General features: G+C 38.1%; 1 protein-coding gene across 11 annotated transcripts in view; it reads right to left on the reverse strand.

Annotated features, from left to right (window-relative positions):
- The window catches only part of focad (focadhesin), a 223,520-nt gene that overhangs the window by 186,357 nt on the left and 15,866 nt on the right, over window positions 1-21,297 (reverse strand). For 6 of the 11 annotated variants that reach the window (XM_059970009.1, XM_059970008.1, XM_059970002.1 and 3 more), the window contains exons 3-4: window positions 5,212-5,306; window positions 27-101 (exon numbers count right to left, since the gene is read on the reverse strand). In XM_059970009.1, coding sequence (XP_059825992.1) covers window positions 27-101; window positions 5,212-5,268 — 132 coding nt within the window. In that variant the 5' untranslated portion in view covers window positions 5,269-5,306. Of the gene's footprint in view, window positions 1-26; window positions 102-5,211; window positions 5,307-15,742; window positions 15,828-21,297 lie in introns of all 11 variants that reach the window. The other 5 variants (XM_059970007.1, XM_059970005.1, XM_059970003.1 and 2 more) reach the window with 1 other exon arrangement.

A 21,297-nucleotide genomic window follows, 5' to 3' on the forward strand; every position in this document is an offset into this window, starting at 1 on the left:
CAAATTTAACAATATGAAGTACAAACCTGATCTGAAGAATATTTTATCAGAGATGATGACCCTTTTTCTTTTAAAATGGCAGCAACCAGATGTCCTACAGCCTGTGCAAAGAGAGAAATTAAATTATATTGATTATGTACATATAAATCTAAAATTGTCATGAGGGAGTTAACCTACGATGAGAGATTGAGTTGCCTGGGACAATATTCACTGGAAAACAAAGATGAGAGATGGGACCTTACAGAAACATACACAATTATGAAAGGGATAGTAATGGACACAGCCTCAAGATTCAGGGAAATAGATTTAATATGGTGATGAGATGATAATACATCAGAGCAGAATTAGGCAATTCAGCCCATCGAGGTTTTTCCACCAGTCAATCATGGCTGATTCATTATCCCCCCTCAACCCCATTCTTTTGCCTTCTCCCTGTAACCTTTGACGCCCTGACTAATCTAAATATGCCTAATGATTTGGCCACCAGAGTCAATGACAATGAATTCTACAGATTCACTACTGACCGGCAAAAGAAATTCCACCTCATCTCTGTAATAATTGGATGCCACTCTATTCTGAGGCTGTGCCCTCTGGTCCTAGACTCACCCACTATAGAAAATCTCATCTCCATGTCTACTCTATTTTGCCCTTTTAAATATTCGTTATTCCAAGTGCGATCTAGTCAATGCTTTATAAAGCCTCAACATTACAACTATGCTTTTATATTCTAGTCCTGTTGAAATGAATGTTAAGATTGCATTTGGCTTCCTTACCACCAACTCCACCTGCAAGTTAATCTTAAGAAAATCCTGCACGAGGACTCCCAAGTACACTTGCACCTCTGATTTTTAGGTTATGTCACCATACAGAAAATAAGTCTGTGCCTTTATTCCTTCTACCAAAATGCATGACCTTACACTTCCCTACACTATATTTCATCTGCCACGTTGTTCCCTATTCTCCTGATTTGTCAAAGTCCTTCTGCAGACTCATTGCTTCCTCAGCACCACCTGCCCCTCCACCCACCTTTGTATAACCTGGAAAACTGGCCACAAAGCCATCTATTCTGTCATTCAAATCATTTACAAACATGAAAAGAAGTGGTCTAAACACAATCCCTGCAGAACACCACTAGTCACCAGCAGCAAACCAGAAAAAGTCCCCTTTATTCCCACTCATTGCATTTGCCATTTTATTCCCCCATTATTACCCCTCCAGCATCATTTTCCAGTGCTCTGATATACACTCTCTCAGCTCTCTAACTCTTTATACTGTGTATCTGAAAAAACTTTTGATATCCCTTTTATATTATTGGGTATCTTACCTTCATATTTCATCTTTTCTCCCCAATTGCTTTTCAGTTGTCTTTCGTAGATTTTTAAAAGCCTTCCAATCCTCTAATCTCCTACTAATTTTTGCCATATTATATGCCCCTCTTTTCCTTTTATGCTGTCTTTGACTTCCCTTGTCAGTCACAGTTGCATCATCCTCCCTTTAGAATATTTCTTTGTCTTTGAAATTTATCTATCCTGCACCTTCTGAATAGCTCCCAGAAACTCCAGCCATTGCCATTCTGCAGTCAATCCAGCTGGTGTCTCCTTCCAGTCAACTTTGGCCAGTTCCTCTCTCATGCCTCTGTAATTCCCTTTGTTGTTTTTAAGTGTCATTGATTCGTCATCAACTCATGGCAACCCTGTAGATAGCTGCCCAAATATCATCTCTTGTGACCCAGGACGAACCTGATTTTTACAATCTACCTGCAAATTGAAATTCCCCCATTACTATCATAACATTGCCCTTTTTATGTCTTTTCTATTTACCGTTGTACTTTGTATCTCACATCCTGGCTACTGTTTAAAGGTCTATATTTAACTCTCATCCTGGTCATTTTACCCTTACAGTTTCTTAATTCTACCTTCAAGGACTTTGCATCTCCTGATCCTATGTCACCTCTTTCTAAGGATTTGATTTCATGTTTTACCAACAGAGCCACACAAACGCCTCTGCCTACCTGCCTGTCCTTTCCATAGTTATGCTCCCAACTATGATCTTCTTTCAGCCATGACTCAGTGATACCCACATCACATCTGCCAATTTCTAACTGTGCTACAAGATCATTTACCTTATTCCGTATACTACATGCATTCAAATATAACATCATCAGTCCTGTGTTCACCACCCTTTTTGATTTTGCTCCTCTATAACACTTCATCTCATCCTAATGACTTCAATTCTGCCCTACCATTTGCCCATCCTTCTTTACCAATACACCACACAGTGCACCTGCTTGTATACAAACTGCCCCATTCTCAGTCCTAGCACTCCAGTAGCCACTTCCCTGCCAAATTAGTTTAAACCCTTCCCAACAGCTCTAGCAAACTTTTCTGCAAAGATCCTGCCCCCTCAGGATCAAGCTAACACATCCTTTTTGTACAGACCATAACTTTTTCAGAAAAGATCCCAATGATCCATAAATCTGGCACCCTACACCAATTCCACAGCCACATATTCATCTGCTAAATCATCCTGTTCTTACCCTCACTGACACATGCCACAGGCAGCAATCCAGAGATTACCTGCTTTTCAGCTTTCTACCTAACCTCCCTATATTCGCTCTTCGGGACCTCCTCCTTTTTCCTACCTATATAGTGGGTACTTATATGACCCATGACTTCTAGTTGTTCACCCTCCCCCTTTTATAATGTTGTGGATGCAATCTGAGACATCCCTGACCTTGAAAGCAATATAGTATCCAGTTGTCTAATTCACATCCACAGAATCTCCTGTCTGTTCCTTTAACTATGGAATTCCCTATCACTACTTCACTCATCCTCTCTCCCCCTCCCCTTCTGAACCAGAGCTCAACTCAGTGCCATTGACCTGACCGCTTTGACTTTCCTCTGGGTAATTCACCACCCCTACACGAATAGGACACAAGCTGGTACACCTGTTGTTGAGGGGAACGGCCACAGAGCTAGTCTGGTGGCTGCCAACCCCTTTTACCCCAACAGTCACCAAATTATCTGCATCCGCCCTCTATGCCCCGTTGATCAACCCCTCAGTCTCCTGAATAATCTGGAGTTTATCTAGTTCCAATCTTTATCATGATCTGGCAGAAAGCTTTCACTGGATATACTTTTTACAGGTATAGTCATCAGGGTCACTGGAGGTCTCCCTGTCTTCCCACGTCCCACAAAAGAAGCATTCCACTATCATGCCTGGTATCCCCACTGCGTACCAAAGCCTCTATGAGCCAATGCCTGAGCTGCCCACTCTAACACTGGCTGCTCCTCTTAACCATATAACAATCACAGCACGGAAACAGGCCATCTTGGCCCTCCTAGTCCGTGCCGAACCCTTAATCTCACCTAGTCCCACCTACCCGCACACAGCCCATAACCCTCCACTTCTTTCCTGTCCATATACCTATCCAATTTTACCTTAAATGACACAACTGAACTGGCCTCTACTACTTCTACAGGAAGCTCATTCCACACAGCTATCACTCTTTGAGTAAAGAAATACCCCCTCGTGTTTCCCTTAAACTTCTGCCCCCTAACTCTCAAATCATGTCCTCTAGTTTGAATCTCCCCTACTCTCAATGGAAACAGCCTGTTCACGTCAACTCTATCTATCCCTCTCAAAATTTTAAATACCTCGATCAAATCCCCCCTCAACCTTCTACGCTCCAATGAATAGAGACCTAACTTGTTCAACCTTTCTCTGTAACTTAATTGCTGAAACCCAGGTAACATCCTAGTAAATCGTCTCTGCACTCTCTCTAATTTATTGATATCTTTCCTATAATTCGGTGACCAGAACTGCACACAATATTCCAAATTTGGCCTTACCAATGCCTTGTACAACTTTAGCATTACATCCCAACTTCTGTACTCAATGCTTTGATTTATAAAGGCCAGCGTTCCAAAAGCCCTCTTCACCACCCTATCTACATGAGACTCCACTTTCAGGGAACTATGCACAGTTATTCCTAGATCTCTCTGTTCCTCTGCATTCCTCAATGCCCTACCATTTACTCTGTATGTTCTATTTGGATTATTCCTGCCAAAATGTAGAACCTCACACTTCTCAGCATTAAACTCCATCTGCCAACGTTCAGCCCATTCTTCTAACCGGCATAAATCTCCCTGCAAGCTTTGAAAATCCACCTCATTATCCACAACACCTCCTACCTTAGTATCATCGGCATACTTACTAATCCAATTTACCACCCCATCATCCAGATCATTTATGTATATTACAAACAACATTGGGCCCAAAACAGATCCCTGAGGCACCCCGCTAGTCACCGGCCTCCATCCCAATACACAATTATCCACCAACTCTTAAAACCAACTTCTTTTTATTGGACAGAAGCAACTGTTCTTCCCAGAGAAGAGTGAATCTGTGGAATTCGTACTGCAGTGCACAGCAGCACCTCTACTCATGACACCTAAAAATTTGACAAACTTCTGTAGATGTGTGGCAGAGAGTATATTGCCTGGCTGTCTCACAGCCTGGCATGGAAGCACAAATTCTTTTGAACAGAAAATCCTAAAAAAAGTGGATAGGGCTCAGTCAAACATGGGTAAAGCCCTCACAACCATTGAACATATCTACACGAATGGACTCACTTTCAAGGACTCTTCCTCACATGTTCTCAATATTTATTTCTTATTTTATTATTATTAGTTATTTTTTCTCAGCTCAAGCTGGCAAAACCTGAGATACAGGTATAGCCAAGCACGCTCATTTGTTAATTGCTAGGAACTTTCAGACTATTTTACTGGCGTTTAGTACTGTGGCTTTCTGAAGATTTACACAGATATTACTGTGTAGCCTTAACTGTTTAATACTACTATGTAGTGACTCTGGGAAATTACTATCAAGACAATGTATACCCTGTTCATGTTCCAAAGTCTTTCTATAATCATTATTATTATTATTATTTCTTTTTATATTTGCAAAGTTTGTTGACTTCTACAAACTAGTTGAACACCTATGTTGGTGCAGTCCTTCACTAATTGTTATGATTATTATTCTATTATGGATTTATTGAATATGTCCACAAGAAAGTGAATCTCAGGGTTGTATATGGTGTCATATACGTACTTTGAATAGAGGCTACCTCACTAAATATATTTAAACACCTGTTCCTATTTTTTATATTATGTTCTTAACATCATTTCCAAAAATTATGAAATATCATACCTGTGACTGGATTACTGAATTTTGAAATTCAAATCTCCTCTTCAAATTCTCTGACATTGTTGCTAGGAATTCTTCATGCAATTCTCAAGTAGTGTCTGTAAAATAACAAGCAAAACTGTTAAGACTGGAATCCAAAGAGGATGATGTTCTAGTATCTTGAAAACTATGTCATTAAAACTAGCAATCAAACCAATTGTTGAATGACCAATTGACCTTTTTAGTGAACATCCTGCAATTTTCTATTTTTCAAAATGATCAGTATTCCTGTTCAAGTCAAACTCAAAGTCATATTGATTATCATGTGCACAAGCATATGTACGTACAGGTGCAATGAAAAGCTTGCAGCAACATCACAAACACATTGCATCACAAGAAAAACAAACTACAAATCAATTATACGCAGCTGTTTTTAAAATAAGAAAACACAATTAGAACAAAATTTCCACTTTAGAGCCAAGTGGTCAAAGTGTTCATAACATTGCTAAACTGTAGTGAACAGGATTTTGCCACTAGTTTTAAGAACCATTAACCATTGTATATGCTGATAAATCTGTCTTAAAATGTATGTGGAGTACTTCTTTTCCCACTTTTCTTTTGTGTTTGACATTAATACATCTCTAGATCTTTTGAATTTTGGAACTGAACCTGAAAGCAACTGAATTTAGGATGCCGGGTCAAATACAGAGATCCTTAGATCTTCATAATCTTTAGGTTGCTGGATTATACCGAGATGTAGGTCCTAGGTTTTTTGGTCCAACAGGGAAGGCATTCTTCTAAGAGCTTCAGAGCATTGTCTTCTTCATTCCCACAGTATGGAACCAACAAAAGGATGATAACGTGAATGAATTAGTGCCCCAATTAGTTATAAAAAATAAGAACCAGCAAGTGGCATTATATCAATTTAACTATTTGGTTGATTTTCTCACCTTTTTTTTTAAACTTGATGCTAATATATAAATCAACTAGGTACAGGAAACTAATGAAGGTTTTACATGGTGACTGGAACCTTGACAGCAGCAGAACAGCAGACATTTTAAAGTTAACGTTGAAGATCAGAGATCTGTGGAAATTAGGAAGCATGAAGTTTGTCTGGTACTTGTGTTACTGATTGTGATGTTGTTGACATTGAAAATAATGGTTCTGAAGCACATAGGACATAAAAACACAAGAAAGTAGGAACAGAAATAGGCCACCTGTCCTTTCAAGCGTGCTTGCATTTCAGTACTACTCTCGGCTTCCTCTCTGCCAGAGACCCACAGTCTTCATTATCTGATCTTTGAAATTTTCATCTACCTCCATAGCCTGTGGGCTAGACTTTATCTTTTGTGACACTTCTTTAAGTAGGTATTAAATAAATCGCTGCTGTCAGTACTTCTGTGTAAAGAATAACACTGAAGTTAAGATACCAACAGATTTAAATTAGAAATGCAGCATATAGTTGCACTGTAATTTCCTTTCAAGCAGAGAAATACACAATATTTGCAACAAATCATGTTTAGATTGGAAATGATTAAGGGGAAATGGTTTATTTTTAAATGGCACCAATTACTCATTCATAAAGAGAAATGTATATTCAATAAATCATCATTCACTGTCAATGATTAGAATCAAAATAGCTTCTAAACACGTTTCCTACAATCCCAACAAACATTCATCTCATTACTCCAGCTTCACTGGGAATCAAACCAACTGTTCGCTTTCTGGTCTCTCAATATTTCTATTTCAGATGCCGTGGAAGTCCATAGCAGGGGTATTCCCTTCTGCCGCCGGCGTGGGATGGCGAGTCTGTCGGGACCCTGGGGACTTGTGGAAACTGTGTGGTGGTTTCTTTCGAATTTTTAGTCTTTTAACATCTTTGGAATATTTTTACTGTGCCCATGGTCTGTTTTTTTTTAAATCAATTATGCTATTGTTTGCACTGTTGTAACTATATGTTGTAGCTATGTGGTTTTGTGCAGGTCTTGTAGCTTTAGTTTTTGGTCTTATTTGTCTGGTGGGATTGGAGCTCCTTTCCAGGGAACGTGCTAAGATGGTAGCGCAATATTAATGCACAGCAGCCTCTCCGGACTCTGGATTGGGGATTGCTAAACGTTATGTGGATTTTCTGGTGTAGTCTGTTTTGTCTTGCATTTTTGTGATATCATTCTGGAGGAACGTTGTCTCATTTTTTAACTGCATTGCATTTGTGGTTTTTAAATGACAATAAATTGAATCTGAATCTGAATTAGCAGCAAACTCATCTCAAAGAACAACAATGATGCAAATAGTATCAATAATAATAATGCTGCTGCCTGGGGATCACCAGGGTATGCCTGCAGCAAGGAATGGGCAGGAGAGTAAGCGAACCACTACTGGTGCACTGCTGAATAGGCGGGCAGGCACCGAGAAACCTGAAAAAATTACTGCCAGCATTCAAAGTAGCCCACCAACACCACAGGCTGCGATTCCTGCAGGTGCTTTTCAGGCGAGCAGTCCACTTACAACCGAAACCACTCAAGCGGTTAAAAGAAGAAAGACATGCATGAAACGGTCATTAGAAGTAAACATATTCAGAATTTGTGCATGTCGACAACGAAAGATATTACCAAGGGAACTTGAAACTGATATGACAGTATTCAGGGACATACTTCATCAACAGTTTTTAGCACAATATGCAAGTAAATGCACAATGCAAGATCAATGTAGAGTGGTAGTAAAAAAATAACTTAATCTCTATAAACTTGTTAAACCAAATGAAACATGAAGTTGCACAAGTGCTAGAAAGAGACCAACACAAGGACCACAACAATGCTATACAAGAAAAAAATGACGATGCAACCTCCCTGAAGTGCTGATGAAAATAGAACTACTTCAACAACTGACAACCTGACGGTAACTGCAACAACACAAATGTATAGCCTCCACAGAATGCTAATGATGAAGCTGAGCTTACAGATAAAATTACACTAACATTTAACACCACACTAGCAGAATATATAGGCACTGACCCAGCAAGAGATCCTACACAGCAAAACAAGTCATCAAAATTTGCAAAAATTGTTAATACTCAACAATATTATATTACCAAAATATTTAGAAAAACTTGAAACATTTGAAGAACTACACAGAATAACATAGGCACAACATTAACAGCAGTGCAGTGCAATGATTGCAAAATACAGGCATTGATAGAAACCAAAAACTGAGTAATGAAATGAGAACACCAACATAGCAGGAGAAATTAAGAAATAAAAGTGAAACATTAAGAACAGAAATAAATGTCAACAAGGAAGTGTTGAACACCTGGCTGAGAGTTGAAGACCTCTTCCCAGAAAGAGGGAATACAAAACCAGCTGATTAACACAGATCAAAAAATTCATAATAGAAAACCAACAAATTCAAGACAATAAAATGCAGAAAAATGCCAAAAGAAATCAGAAACAATTCAACATACTACAGAATCATGTAGCAGTTTAACACAATCTGATTACTTACCCAGACAAATCAGTGACCAAAATCTTGCTTTAAAATACAAACTCTTAAAAGACACCACACCTTCCTATAATTAAAAATCTGATCCAGTTTTAGAGTCTGAGCCCTACAAATTATATTATGACCATTACTACCGATTGGACAATCCATAAAAACCGTCCAAGTATAATATTACAGAATCAACAAGAGCAACTTACTTGATATAGCCCTTCCAAACACACAATACACACAGTTAGTAAAAAAACACCAGAAGTATGCTGAATTAAAAGAAATTTTAAAAAACTTTGGAAAATGAACAGGATGTACATTGCCCCAATACTTACATCTACAACTGGTGTCATCCCAAAGTCACTTCACAATATCATTAAACAATGATGCCTGCACTGCAACATTTATCTTCAGCAAGCTGCAATACTGAACACCACTAGAACAGTCCTCAAGTTCCTAGCAATTGAGAAATGAGTGTGTTTCATTCTGTGAATTTGTATTTGCGTATATTTACAAAATACAATTAAGTTGGCCAGTAAAACTATTGAAAATCTTTTCTTCGTACTTTTGTCAGTTAAATAAAGGTTCACGTGAATTAACGTATCACAGATTTTTGTTTTTATTGCATTTTGGAAAATATCCCAACTTCTCTGGAAATGGGGTTTGTACAAACAAAAATTATTAACAAAATTACATTCGTCAAAAGCAAGGTTAAATAAATAGGTTTTGAGCTGGCATTCCAAAGTGTCAGCTGAGTCTGCATCCCTTTTATTTTTAGATACTGAATTCCACAATTTATGAGCATAGTTAAGAGAAAGCTGCCCTGCCAACTTTCTTTTGAAGGAGTTTGTTAAATATAGAGTCCGACAGAAGTCCCGAGAGCTCAAGCAAGATTATGGAATAAAAGCAATTCTGTGATATACTCCTGCTCCAGAACATTGAGAGTTTTAAGAACAATTAAGAGAACTTTAAAATCAATTCTAAAAGATACAGGGAGCCAATGCAGAGTAGCTAGTACAGGAGTGATATGCTCCCTCCCCTGGTATTATTTAAAGTCCAGCAGTGGCATTCTGAACAAGCTGACGTTTATCAAGATTGGTTTTGAAGGCCAGTAAAAAGTGCATTGCAATAAACTGATCTATTTGATATAAAGACGTGAATTAGTTTTTCTGCATCATTTCATGACAGGCATATCTTTGCAATTTTTTTTAAAGTATAGAAATACTGCTCAATCACTTTCTTTCTATGGGATTTAAAATACAAACCTATATCAAAGGTAATACATAGGGGTTGTTACAACTGATTTTACATGGGGAGCCAAGTTTCTAAATTTATGAAGAAGTTTATCTCTTTTGGCTTTGAAACCAACTAAAAGTATTTCAGTTTTATCTTCATTAAGGTTTAGAAAATTATTGCTCATCCAGTTGTTTATTGCAGCCATACCAGAAGTCAGGGTGCTTTATTGTTAGGCTCTACTGAGATATGCAGCTGTGCGCCATCTACATAACTGTGGAAATCAAGTTTATGCAGGCTAATAATGTTTCCTCAGTGGAGTATGTATAGGGAGAAGAGTAGGGGACTAAGACTGCTTCCCTAAGCAACACCGGAAGTTAAACTGTATCTCTTAAAAAAATGGTCTTGAAGATTGACAAAAAACTCTCTAAGGTACATGCGCAAAGCTGAGGGAACCACCAGAGAGGACAGCCCAGTTCTCAAGGTGATCTACGAGGATGGTGTGGTCAATTGTGTCAAGGGCAGCACTTAAATCTGAGAGAGTTAGAACTGAAACCCTGTTGGCATCAGTGATGAGCCTAAGGTGGCTGACAATTTTGGTAAAGGCCATCTCCGTGCTGTGGTTTGTTCTAAAACCTGACTAAAATTGTTCCAGAATATTGCTCTCATTCAGAAAGTTGCTGAGCTGGTTGACTTTCTAAAGAATCTTGCTCAAGAAGAGAAGATTTGATCTAGGCCTGTAGATAGCTAACTGTCAAGTTCAGCTTTTAAAGTAGGGTTTGACAGCCACCATTTAAGGCATCTGAATAAATTCTACTTTCAAGTAACGGAATTGAAAACAGTATTAAGAGAGTCCTTAAAAAGTGCGGTAGGGACAGGCCTGAAACAGTAAGTAGATGGTCACTCTTTTTACAACCTTTAGAGAGTATTGCATCAGAAATGTTGGTAAACTTTGACATGGTTGCCATCTTTTTATGAGGTTGGCTGATGAGGTTACCAGTATCTGTGACTATGCTCTCCCTAATGTAAATAATTTTGCTATTGAAAAGAAACATTGTGAATTCCTCATATTTTGTGCAGATGCTTGACTGAAGACATTATTAGTTGAGACAGGGTTCAACAGTCAGTTTATGGTCAAGAACAATATTCTTGAATTGCTGTATAGCAGTGTTAAAAGAGGCAAGTTTTTCCTTGAAAAACTATGGTGGTCTTTCCACCATTTTCTCTCAGATGCTCTGCATGATCTCGAGCTCACGGCCATGGCAACATTTTACTAACTGATTTTTCTAACCCTGAGGGGCTCCTGTGTTTAATATGTTTGTCAAGTTATTGCTGAAAGAATCAACCATTTACTGAGCAGGCCACATAAACTAGCCAGCTCAGAGAATGTTGCATTGCAGCGTAGAATTGTTTTTAGCTGTAATTTCTTTCATGGTGTTGGCTACCAAAAAGTACATAAAGTACATAAAAATTAGTAGAGACAATGGAATCAAAGACACATTAATAATATTCAATCATTTTGTCATTACTATATTTCCCAGTCAATGGGTGGGCTCAGTGACATGCTCGGTAAGATCTAGGCTGTCTTGTAAATTCAGCTACCATACAGTTCACATTTGAGAGATCATTAAAATGAACACTGAAATCATCAGCAATGACAATGCTGGTAATTCTATGCATGAGTTCAATAATAATAATAGAGGATGAGGATTGAGAATTCCAAGTGAAAGCAGGCATTGGGTTTAGGAGGGCAATAAAGCAATAACACAGAGGACAGGATCTGTGCCAAAAATTTTAAACATATGTACCTCAAAATTTGAAAACTGGTTGACAGACAGTAGATTGCACTTGAAATGCTTTCTTAAGATAGTCACAAGCCCACCAGTCGGCCATTGGGCCCTGGTACGCTGAAACTGTCATAGCCAGGGAGACACAGTTCAAATAACTGGCTGTATTTGCTTAGCTTTAACCAAGTCTCAATTAAGAACATAAAATCAAGGTCTGTAGAGGTAATAAAATCATTTAAGATAAAAGTCTTAATTAAAAGGGATCTCATATTTAGAAGAGCTAGATTAAACAGAGTAGCCTGGAGTGAAGCAACTGGAGAGTTATTTTAAGATTTTAGATTTTAAGAGTAGAAGGTTATTTCTGTTGACACCTTTTATAGGATAGCTTCATCTGAGGGCCCTTCCAGTGACAATGGTCTGAATCAGAAGGGTAACATTTAAAGGCTGTAAAATAGAGTTGAGAGGATAGAAGTCAGGTCAGGTCTGATAGGGAAACCACTGACAGAGGCAGAACATCAGAATGACTGTGAAGAAGAACCGGTGGAGAGTGAGATTCCGGATTCAAGACTGTTTAATGTCATTTCCAGTACACAAGTGTAAAGGAGAATAAAATAATTGTTACTCTGGATCTGATGGGGCACAAAAAAATACACTGATAAAGGGCACAATAATCTAAAAAAAACACAATTAATATACCCATCAGATAGCTATGTACATAGCTTAATTGTATGTCCATAAAGTGGCAAAAAGTACAGGAGCGTCTGCAAACAAGTTGATTCTGCTAAGAAATAATAATTGGGAGTTGTGGAGGGGTGGGTTAATGGGTGGAAGTTTTGATCAGCCTTACTGCTTGGGGAAAGTAACCATTTTTGAGTCTGGTGGTCCTGGTGTGGATGTTACATAGCCTCCTCCCTAATGGAAGTAGGACAATTAGTCCATGAGCAGAGTGGGTATAATTCTTCATGATGTTACTGGCCCTTTTCCTGGCAACTTTCTGTATTAACAGTACTGTGCAAAAGTCTTAGGCACCCTAGACTTTTATATGAATTTTGTTTAAGATGTTTAATTTTTGTCTTCTCAATTAGTGTGTCCACAGAAAAGAGTAAATTTTAGATTTTCAAAACAATTTTCCAAAAACTTTAATGTTACATTTTTGCATTTTCTAAAAAAAAGTAACATATTAAGTAATAGACCACTTTTCAAATACAAATAATTACTTTGTAGGTACATAGCCCAGTACGTGATTAAACAAAGATAGCAAACAGGTGCTAATGATCAATGACAAAACAACCTCAATAACTAATCTGATTAACTGAAACAGAAACAGGTGTCATGGAATCCAAATGGGTGAAGGACAACTAAACTAAAACCCGAGGGTGTGACACATGTGAGAGTTTACCTTCAAATCATCAATTCTCACACCATGGCAACAGTGAGCATTGCAACACGACTCAAGGTGGTCATCCTGCATTAGCAAAGTCTCTCCCAAGCATAAATTTCACAGCAGACAGGAGTTTCAAGGGGAGCTGTCCAAGCTCTTCTGAAGAAGCACAAAGAAACGGGCATGGTTGAGGACCAGAAACGCAGTGGTTGGTCATGGAAAATGAGTGCAGCAGAGATATGAGACCGTCATCTCTTCTAAATCGGAAATAGTACAGCCCTGTTATCAGCTCTGAACTCACAGAAACCACTGGAACCCAAGTACACCCCTCTATAGTCTGAAGAAGTCTTGCCAGAAGTGGTCTTCATGAAAGAGTTGCTGCCAAAAAGCCATTCCTCCAAAGTGGAAACAAAGCCAAGAGACTCACCTCCGCACAAAAACACAAGGACAGAATAATGGCAACAATTGCTTTGGACTGACAAGTCATAATTTGGAATTTATGGCCCAAACAGGAGGCAGTGTGTCCATAGAAAAGCTGGAGAGTGCTACATGGATGCGTATCTGGCATCAACAATGAAGCATGCCAGCAATTTCCTGCAAATTTGGGACTGCATTTCTGTAAATGAAGTTGGTGATCTGGTCAGAATTAATGGAATCCTCAATGCTGAAAAGTACAAGCAGATTCATATCCATCACACAATACCATCAGGGAGGTGTCTGATCAGTTCCAACTTCAGATTCAGATTCAGTTTATTGTCATTTATAAACCACAAATACAATGCAGTTAAAAAATGAGACAATGCTCTCTGGAATGATATCACGAAAAAGCACAAAACAGACCACACAAGAAAAACCACATAACGTTTGGTAATCCCCAGTCCAGAGTTCGGAGAGGCTGCTGCGTATCGATATCACACTACCATCTTTCTCTAGCAAAAACACTGACCCCCAAACACAAAGTCAAAGCCATAAAGAACTATCTTCAGCTGAAAGAAGAACAAGGAGTTCTGCAACAGATGGTATGGCCTCCAGAGCCTTTATTTCATCATCGAGGCTGTCTGGGATTACTGTACCTGGAGAGGCAGAAGCAAGAGAGACAGCCAAAGTCCGCAGAAGAACTGTGGCAAGTTCTCCAAGACCCTTGGAACAACCTATCAGCTGATTTTCTTATAAAACTGCACCAGTGTACCTAAGAAAACTGACACAGTTTTAAAGGCAAAGAGCAGTCACACCAAATATAGATTTGATTTAGTTTTTATAGTGTTTACTGCTCTTTATAATTTCTTTTGATATTTAGAAACTTTTCATTTCATTACTTTTGCAAGCATCTTTGTTTTACAGAACTTTTTTACATGTACTTAAGACTTTTGCACAGTACTGTATGTCCTTGACGGTGGGTAGGCTGTTGCCATTGATGCGTTGAGTAGTTTTGACTTCCCGTTGTAGAGCCTTCCTGTCTGGAAAATGTTGTTAACTACACAACAGTTCAGGACACGTTGTTTTAATTTTCAGGAAGCTCTCAAATAGGGGAATAACTCATGTTACGATGTATGAAAATTTAGTAAAAATGGAAATGTTGATCTTTATAAAATAAAAATGGTATAAAATAAGTTTTGTAGCAATAGCTTAGGTTATTATTGAAACTATACTTGGAGTACTATGTTCACCTTTGCTCTGCTAATTTAAGGCAGGATATAAACAGCTTTAAGGAAGCTCAGAAAAAGATCATTAGATTGATTTAAGACCATAAGACATACAAGCAGAACTGGGTCATTCAGTCCATCGAGTCTGCTCCACTTTTCCATCATTACTGACCTATTACCCTTCTCCAACCCGTTCTCCTGCCTTTTCCCCATAACCTTTGACGCTCTTTAACCAAGAACCTAAGCTTCTGCTGTAAATACACCCAATAACTTGACCTCCACAATCTGTGGCAATTCTAAAGGGATGTCCTTGTATTCTGAAGCTGTTCTCTCTGGTCCTAGACTCTCATACTATAGGAAAATCTTCTCCACATCCACTCTATCTAGGACTTTCAAATTTCAATAGGTTTCAATGAGATCACTCAAATTCTTCTAAACTCCAACAAGTACAAGGCCCAGAGCCATCAAATGCTCCTCCTATATTAACCCTTTCATTCCCAGAATGAAGCTCATGAACCTCCTCGGAACCCTGTGATATCTCTGCAGTGAAGGGACAGATTGAGCAATTTGTGCCCATACTCATTCAAATTTTAGGAGATGTGATCATATTGAAACAAGATTCAAAGAGACTTAATTTCTGGAAGTTTAGAGGATCTTTCTCTAATGGAGAATTTAGTAATTGGAGCTAGATCTAGATTAAATGATTGCCCATTTAAAATGAAGATGAAAGGAACTGTCTTCCTTCAGATCATTCATCTTCAGAATTCTCTGCACCAATGCGCTTCAACAACCCAATCAATGGATATTTTAGGATATTTTAAACTGTATCAAGGGATATAAAAAACAAGAAGAAACCGTGGCCAAAACCAAGATGGAACCATAAATGGTCCCTTCAGGCCAATTTGACCATGCCAAACAAGATGGCTAACTGAACTAGTCCTATTTGCCTATGTTTGGCCATATTCTTCACAAGCTTTCCTACTCATGAAACTGTCCAAATGCCTTTAAGATGTCCTAATTGAACCTACCTCTTCCACTTGCAAATATTGCCCCTCTGGTCCTTTTTCAATCTTTGTACTAATCCGATGCCCTCTACTTTTGGCCTCTCCTACCCTATGGAAAAAGTAATCATTTTAATTAATGACAGAACAAGTTCAAGGGGTCAGAATCACCTCACCTAATACTATTTCTTATAACCTTAAGAGATATATTTGACATTTGGCTTCCTTAACAAACAAAAGTAGGAAGTAATTTTCATATGTCAGGCACCAAGCTGATATGTTAATGCTTTTATAACGTGCAAAGTATTAAAATTGAGCTCTACTTTATCAGTGCCCCTCCTAATCCACTTACTTCCAGTGCTGTGCACTATAATGATTCACCAATCTTTTAAAAGAACATGGAATTGAGGGCTATGGGGAAAAGACACAGAAGAGATAGGGGTCTGTGGCAGAAATGTCATGATCATATTAAATGGTAAGACATGCTTAAAGGACACACCACCCCTAAAACCCACAAGGTCAAAATCAGCAGGCAATGGAAAAACAGCACTTGCACGTTCTCTTCCTGTAAAGGTTTGATTGTGACTTAACCCATCAACACCCTCCCCCCCCCCCCTTACTCATAACAAGCAAACTAAATACATGGAACTCCAACTATTTAAAATTACAAAACACCACACCTAACAACACTGTGTGATAAACCTTCAAGCAAAGTACTAGTTCACCATCTCAAAGAGCAACTAGAGACGGCAATAAGTGTCAGCCTCATAAGAGCCATACGTAATCCTAAGTGTTTATGCTTTATGTCACAATGATCCAGAAAAACAATTAGTCGTCCAAATTAACCTTTAGGTTTGTTTGTCTCAAAGGAATGAAAAGCACCAACTTCTCTTTGGGGATCTTTTCCTACATAATGTGAATTTTTGGAGTATGAAAGTATAAATGAAATAGAAACCTGAAGCTTGACAAATGAGATCATGTGCAACCCTCCCTAATACATGTTCGGAGCACTGAGATATTCTATACCATTACAGTAGGATCCTATGATTATCTGCAAGCATTCACTGGAATTCTTCAGAGCAACGTGCAAACCAGGTGGCTACTTCATGTGTGTGGATTTAGGGCCGTGCACGTTTAAGGTAACTGATGTATATTATGCACATTACTTTTCTATAATCAGCCATATAACTCTTTTTCTCTGCATCCATTCCAGGTTACTTAACAAAAGGTCCACATGAGTCTAACAGAAAGCCTATAGTTCACTTCAAATGGCATCTTTTTTAAAATATCAGCTCAAGATTTCAATTTCAGCTTTCCAATCTACAGAGGAAAATTGAGAGGTGCATTGTCTCAAAAAATGCCGAAATATTAAATGCAGATCCTTCCTTAGCCCAAGGCCAGTAACTGCCATACAAGCCCCTGAACAGGACACACAGATGTGAATTTCACATTACCATTGGCACTTCATTCACCGAAAAGAGCTGTACAAGGGAAAAGCCATCCAATTTGTTCTAATGGAGAATAACTGGAATTGTCCGCACAATCTCACAAATGAGTAAGCTCCAAGTCAAAGAGCATATTATGGATTAAGGGAATTTCCTCTAAAACAAATACTTTGAGTACTATTTTCTGACTAATTTGATTGCATTGAAATTGTGAAGCTGCTTAACACAAGTGTCTGAAAGATACAATGTTTGTGTCATGAGGTCAAAAAAGTAGCAATCACTAGTGTCGTTTAACAAAACTTTGTTAAATTTAATCTCCCCTTTTACACTACAAAAAATATTTGCCAACACAGCAGCATGAATGTAGACCACATTTGAAAAGCATATTCGAGTGGAATCTAACTGCCTCTCATTAATTCTGCAAAAAAAGTTTTCCAAGTTAGCTGGGGACTCCTGTTATGTTAGATCCATGTAGAATTGCATTTTTGTGACAGGCATTTAATGTTTAACTGAAGTTCAATGTGGAATCTGCTAAATTGCAGGAGTTGGAGGAAACCCCCAATTACCCTGGAAAAGATTTAGTTTGAAGCATAATTAATAGGAAAATGCAAAAACCACTGAGCTCATCCAGCTCTGTCTTAATTAGGTCCACACTCAGCACCTGGTCTGCTTTCCTTTAATTAGACTCTTTTTTTTAAATGCTTCTACTTCCAAAGTAGAATACCACATATAAAAGAGCTGTTTCTGTTCTTTCAATAGCATATTTTTCACACAGCCAGTTTGACCTGGTTTTGTCTCAATGGAGGAACAGAAGATTATTAAACATTACATTTTAGTTGTTTTTATGAACTAATATGACATGAGACTTTCAGTTTTGAGATAATGAATTTTCACATTGCTATGGTAGAAGAGCAAGGTGTAAACAGTGTTACAATAAATCACAAAGAACTAGAACCAAGAAGCTATAAAATTCTAGTAATACATATACACGTGACAATTTTCATCTTCCATAAAAGCAACTTATTATGTCCATCAAGTTTGTAAGATATCATATTCATGCACATGAAAGATAAATGGTTTCTTCACATGCAAACAATAGGAAAAGCTATGCATTTCAAGAGGGGAAAAAAAGTAACTATTTAAATCTTTCAAGTATGTATTATTATCACATCTCATTGTAGGAGTGTACATTACATAGATGAATTAATTATATTGTAATCTTCATGGACAATGGCACTTCCAGAAACTTTTGCTAAATGAAAAGTGTTTTCTAAACTTTGTAGTTGACACAAGAAGGTACTTCACGTAGCAGAAACCAAGCAATTCCTAGAAACTAAAATATTGTATCATTATTACAGCATTCTGGAACAAGGCACCACTTACTTCTGAAACACACTGTCACAACAGAAGACTGCAGAAACATCAACAAAGCATGATTAAATCTAATTAGTGTAATCATACCATCGCATCCAAATTGCCACAAGGCTTCATAACTTTCTTTCAGAAACCTGTGCATTGAAAAGCTCTATAACTATCGCACTTAGACAAGGTTATAACAAATGTCTAATTACAGTGCATTCCGGTTAATTGGGCAATCGGTTAATTGGGGCAGCCGCTTATTCGGAACAATGCTGAAAGAACAAAAACTAAATTAAAAAATAGCCATGATTCCCTTTGTTGATTTGGCACAATACCGTTTAACTGGGGCAGGAGACTGTTGCCGAACAGTTTCTAATTCGTGTCAGTCGTGTGCACTTGCTTGGCTGTTAAGACACTACTCCGTGCGATCAGTTTCTAAATTGTGTCAGTTGCGTGTGTGTGCTCAAATAAAGCAGTGATTTTTGTCACTGACAGATGGCGAGAAATAATCAGTAAGACAATTCGGAACTGTTTTGCTCACAGCAGTTTCAAGCCTTCAGCCTGGAAATGCCAGAAACTGCCGGGAGTGACAATGAAAAAAATTCACTAAAGCAAATTAGAAATTACAAAGAATTTGAAAATATTGAAAATCATCTTGAATGTTACAATGAAAGTGAAGATTTGGAGGATGCAATCATCTAAATTTTTGTATGAGGCAGTCCATTAGTCTACGCTGATTTTGTTTGTTTACAGTCAATCAAAAGAACACAGTATATGAATTTCTCTGCCGATAACCATTAGGAACTAATATTTAGTTTTACAGTACTGTAGAGATATTGCTAGTATTCTAATTTGTCTGTATTTCATTTAAATACATACATAGTTAAATGATAGCTTTTGTCTTTTATCATACCTTTTAACTGTTTCAATGAAACCAGCTATTTGGAACAGCCACTTAATTGGGCCAAAAATGTACTGGTCCTGATGTGTCCCGTCATCCAGAATCCACTATATTGACATTTTAAGTGTGCCTTGGTACTTTTTTTTGGCTTTTAACTTGAAATAGGATACATTTCAAATTCAATGCATCCAATTCATTTCTTCATCATCAGCTCAAGTTTCCTTTTATCCAGAAGATTCCATATATTATCTTCTTAAATAGTCAAAATAAATGAATGTTTTTCAGCGGACTTAGTCTCCAATCTTACACAAAAGATCTATTGCTTTTTGCAAACAGCATTTACAGTTACTTCCAAAGATACTCTTCAACTGTGCAATCAGAATCAGAATTAGGTTTGTTACCACTGACATGTGTCATGAAATTTGTTGTTTTACACAACAGTACAATCCAAGTTACAAAAATAAATAGTAAGAAGGAGGAACAGCAATGTCATGTTCATGGTTTCATAGATCATTCAGAAATCTGACAGTGGAAGGGAAAAGCTGTTCTTAAATCTGCCAGCAGAAGTGGCAGATGCGAGGTCAATTGTAACACTTGAGAGAAGTTTGGACTGGTACATTATTGAAAGACATATGGTGAGCTATGGTCCACTTGCAGATGACCAGACAGCACAAACTAGATGACTGAAGGGCCTGTATCTATGCTATACTGCTTTATGACCCTATGACTCAATGGAAAACGGCTGGTGTACCTTCTTCCTGATTGCATCAATGTGTTAGGCCCAGGATTGATCCTCTGTCGCCTAGAAACTTGAAATTGCTCACCCTTTTCACTGCTGACCCTTTGATAATAATGTGTTTTCCTGACTTCCCCTTCCTGAAGACTATTATCAATCTCTTGGTCTTGCTGATCTTGAATGCAAGATTACATGACAATGATTTTTATGCTTAGAAATTAAGTAAATTTTTTGGAAAGGAAATACAATCACCCTACCATTGTTCCTTTAGTGGAGTGGTGCAGCAAATATCCTACCTTGTTACAGAATAGTAAGACTAGTACAGCACAGAAACAGGCCCTTCATGCTAATGTACCCATTCATACAAATCCTACAGCAATATTATTTTGAATGCTCCCCAGATTCTTATCAACTCACCTACACACTAGGGGCAATCTATAGTTGTCAAACCTATGTACCAAACTTCCTTTATTCATTCAGGGATGTGGGTTTCACAGGCTGAGCCAGCATTTAATTGTATATGAGCTGGAGGTAGTGAGACACCTTCTTACTTCACTGCAGTTCTCGAGGTGTGGGATTTGCTGCTAGGGAGAGTGTTTCACGATTTTTGGGCCAGTGCTGGTGAAGGAACAACAAAGTAATTGCAAGTCAGGAGGCTATGTGATTTAGAGAGCAACTTCCAGGTAGTGATATGCTTGCATCTGCTGATTTCTTCGTGTTTCCTATGCTTATGCTTCCTTTGTCCTTCCGGCTGGTACAAGTCGCAGACTTGTATGTTATGTGCTCAGTGAGTTGCTGTCATGCATCCTACAAACTGCTGTCATTGTGCATCAGTGGTGGTGTGGGTGACTGGTTACAGATGACATGGCTGCTCATATTCTGTAGAGTGTTGGGCTTCATAAGCTGCATTTATCCTGGCCAGTATACAGTATTCCATCACTCTTCTGATTTATCCTCATAGACAGTATATGGGGTAAATATTTCCTTAAACATGAAGCAATTGAAAATCTTGAAGCCAACATGCAAGGAATGTTTATTATTTATAGCCACTTTTTAAATTATACTATAATGTACTTAAGAATATTATATTTATTTACAATGTATGAAAATTATAGCACTTATAAACTATTTGCATAGAGAA

This window comes from Hypanus sabinus, chromosome 5 (assembly GCF_030144855.1).
Source record: "Hypanus sabinus isolate sHypSab1 chromosome 5, sHypSab1.hap1, whole genome shotgun sequence".
In the NCBI taxonomy this organism is placed as follows: Eukaryota; Metazoa; Chordata; class Chondrichthyes; order Myliobatiformes; family Dasyatidae; genus Hypanus; species Hypanus sabinus.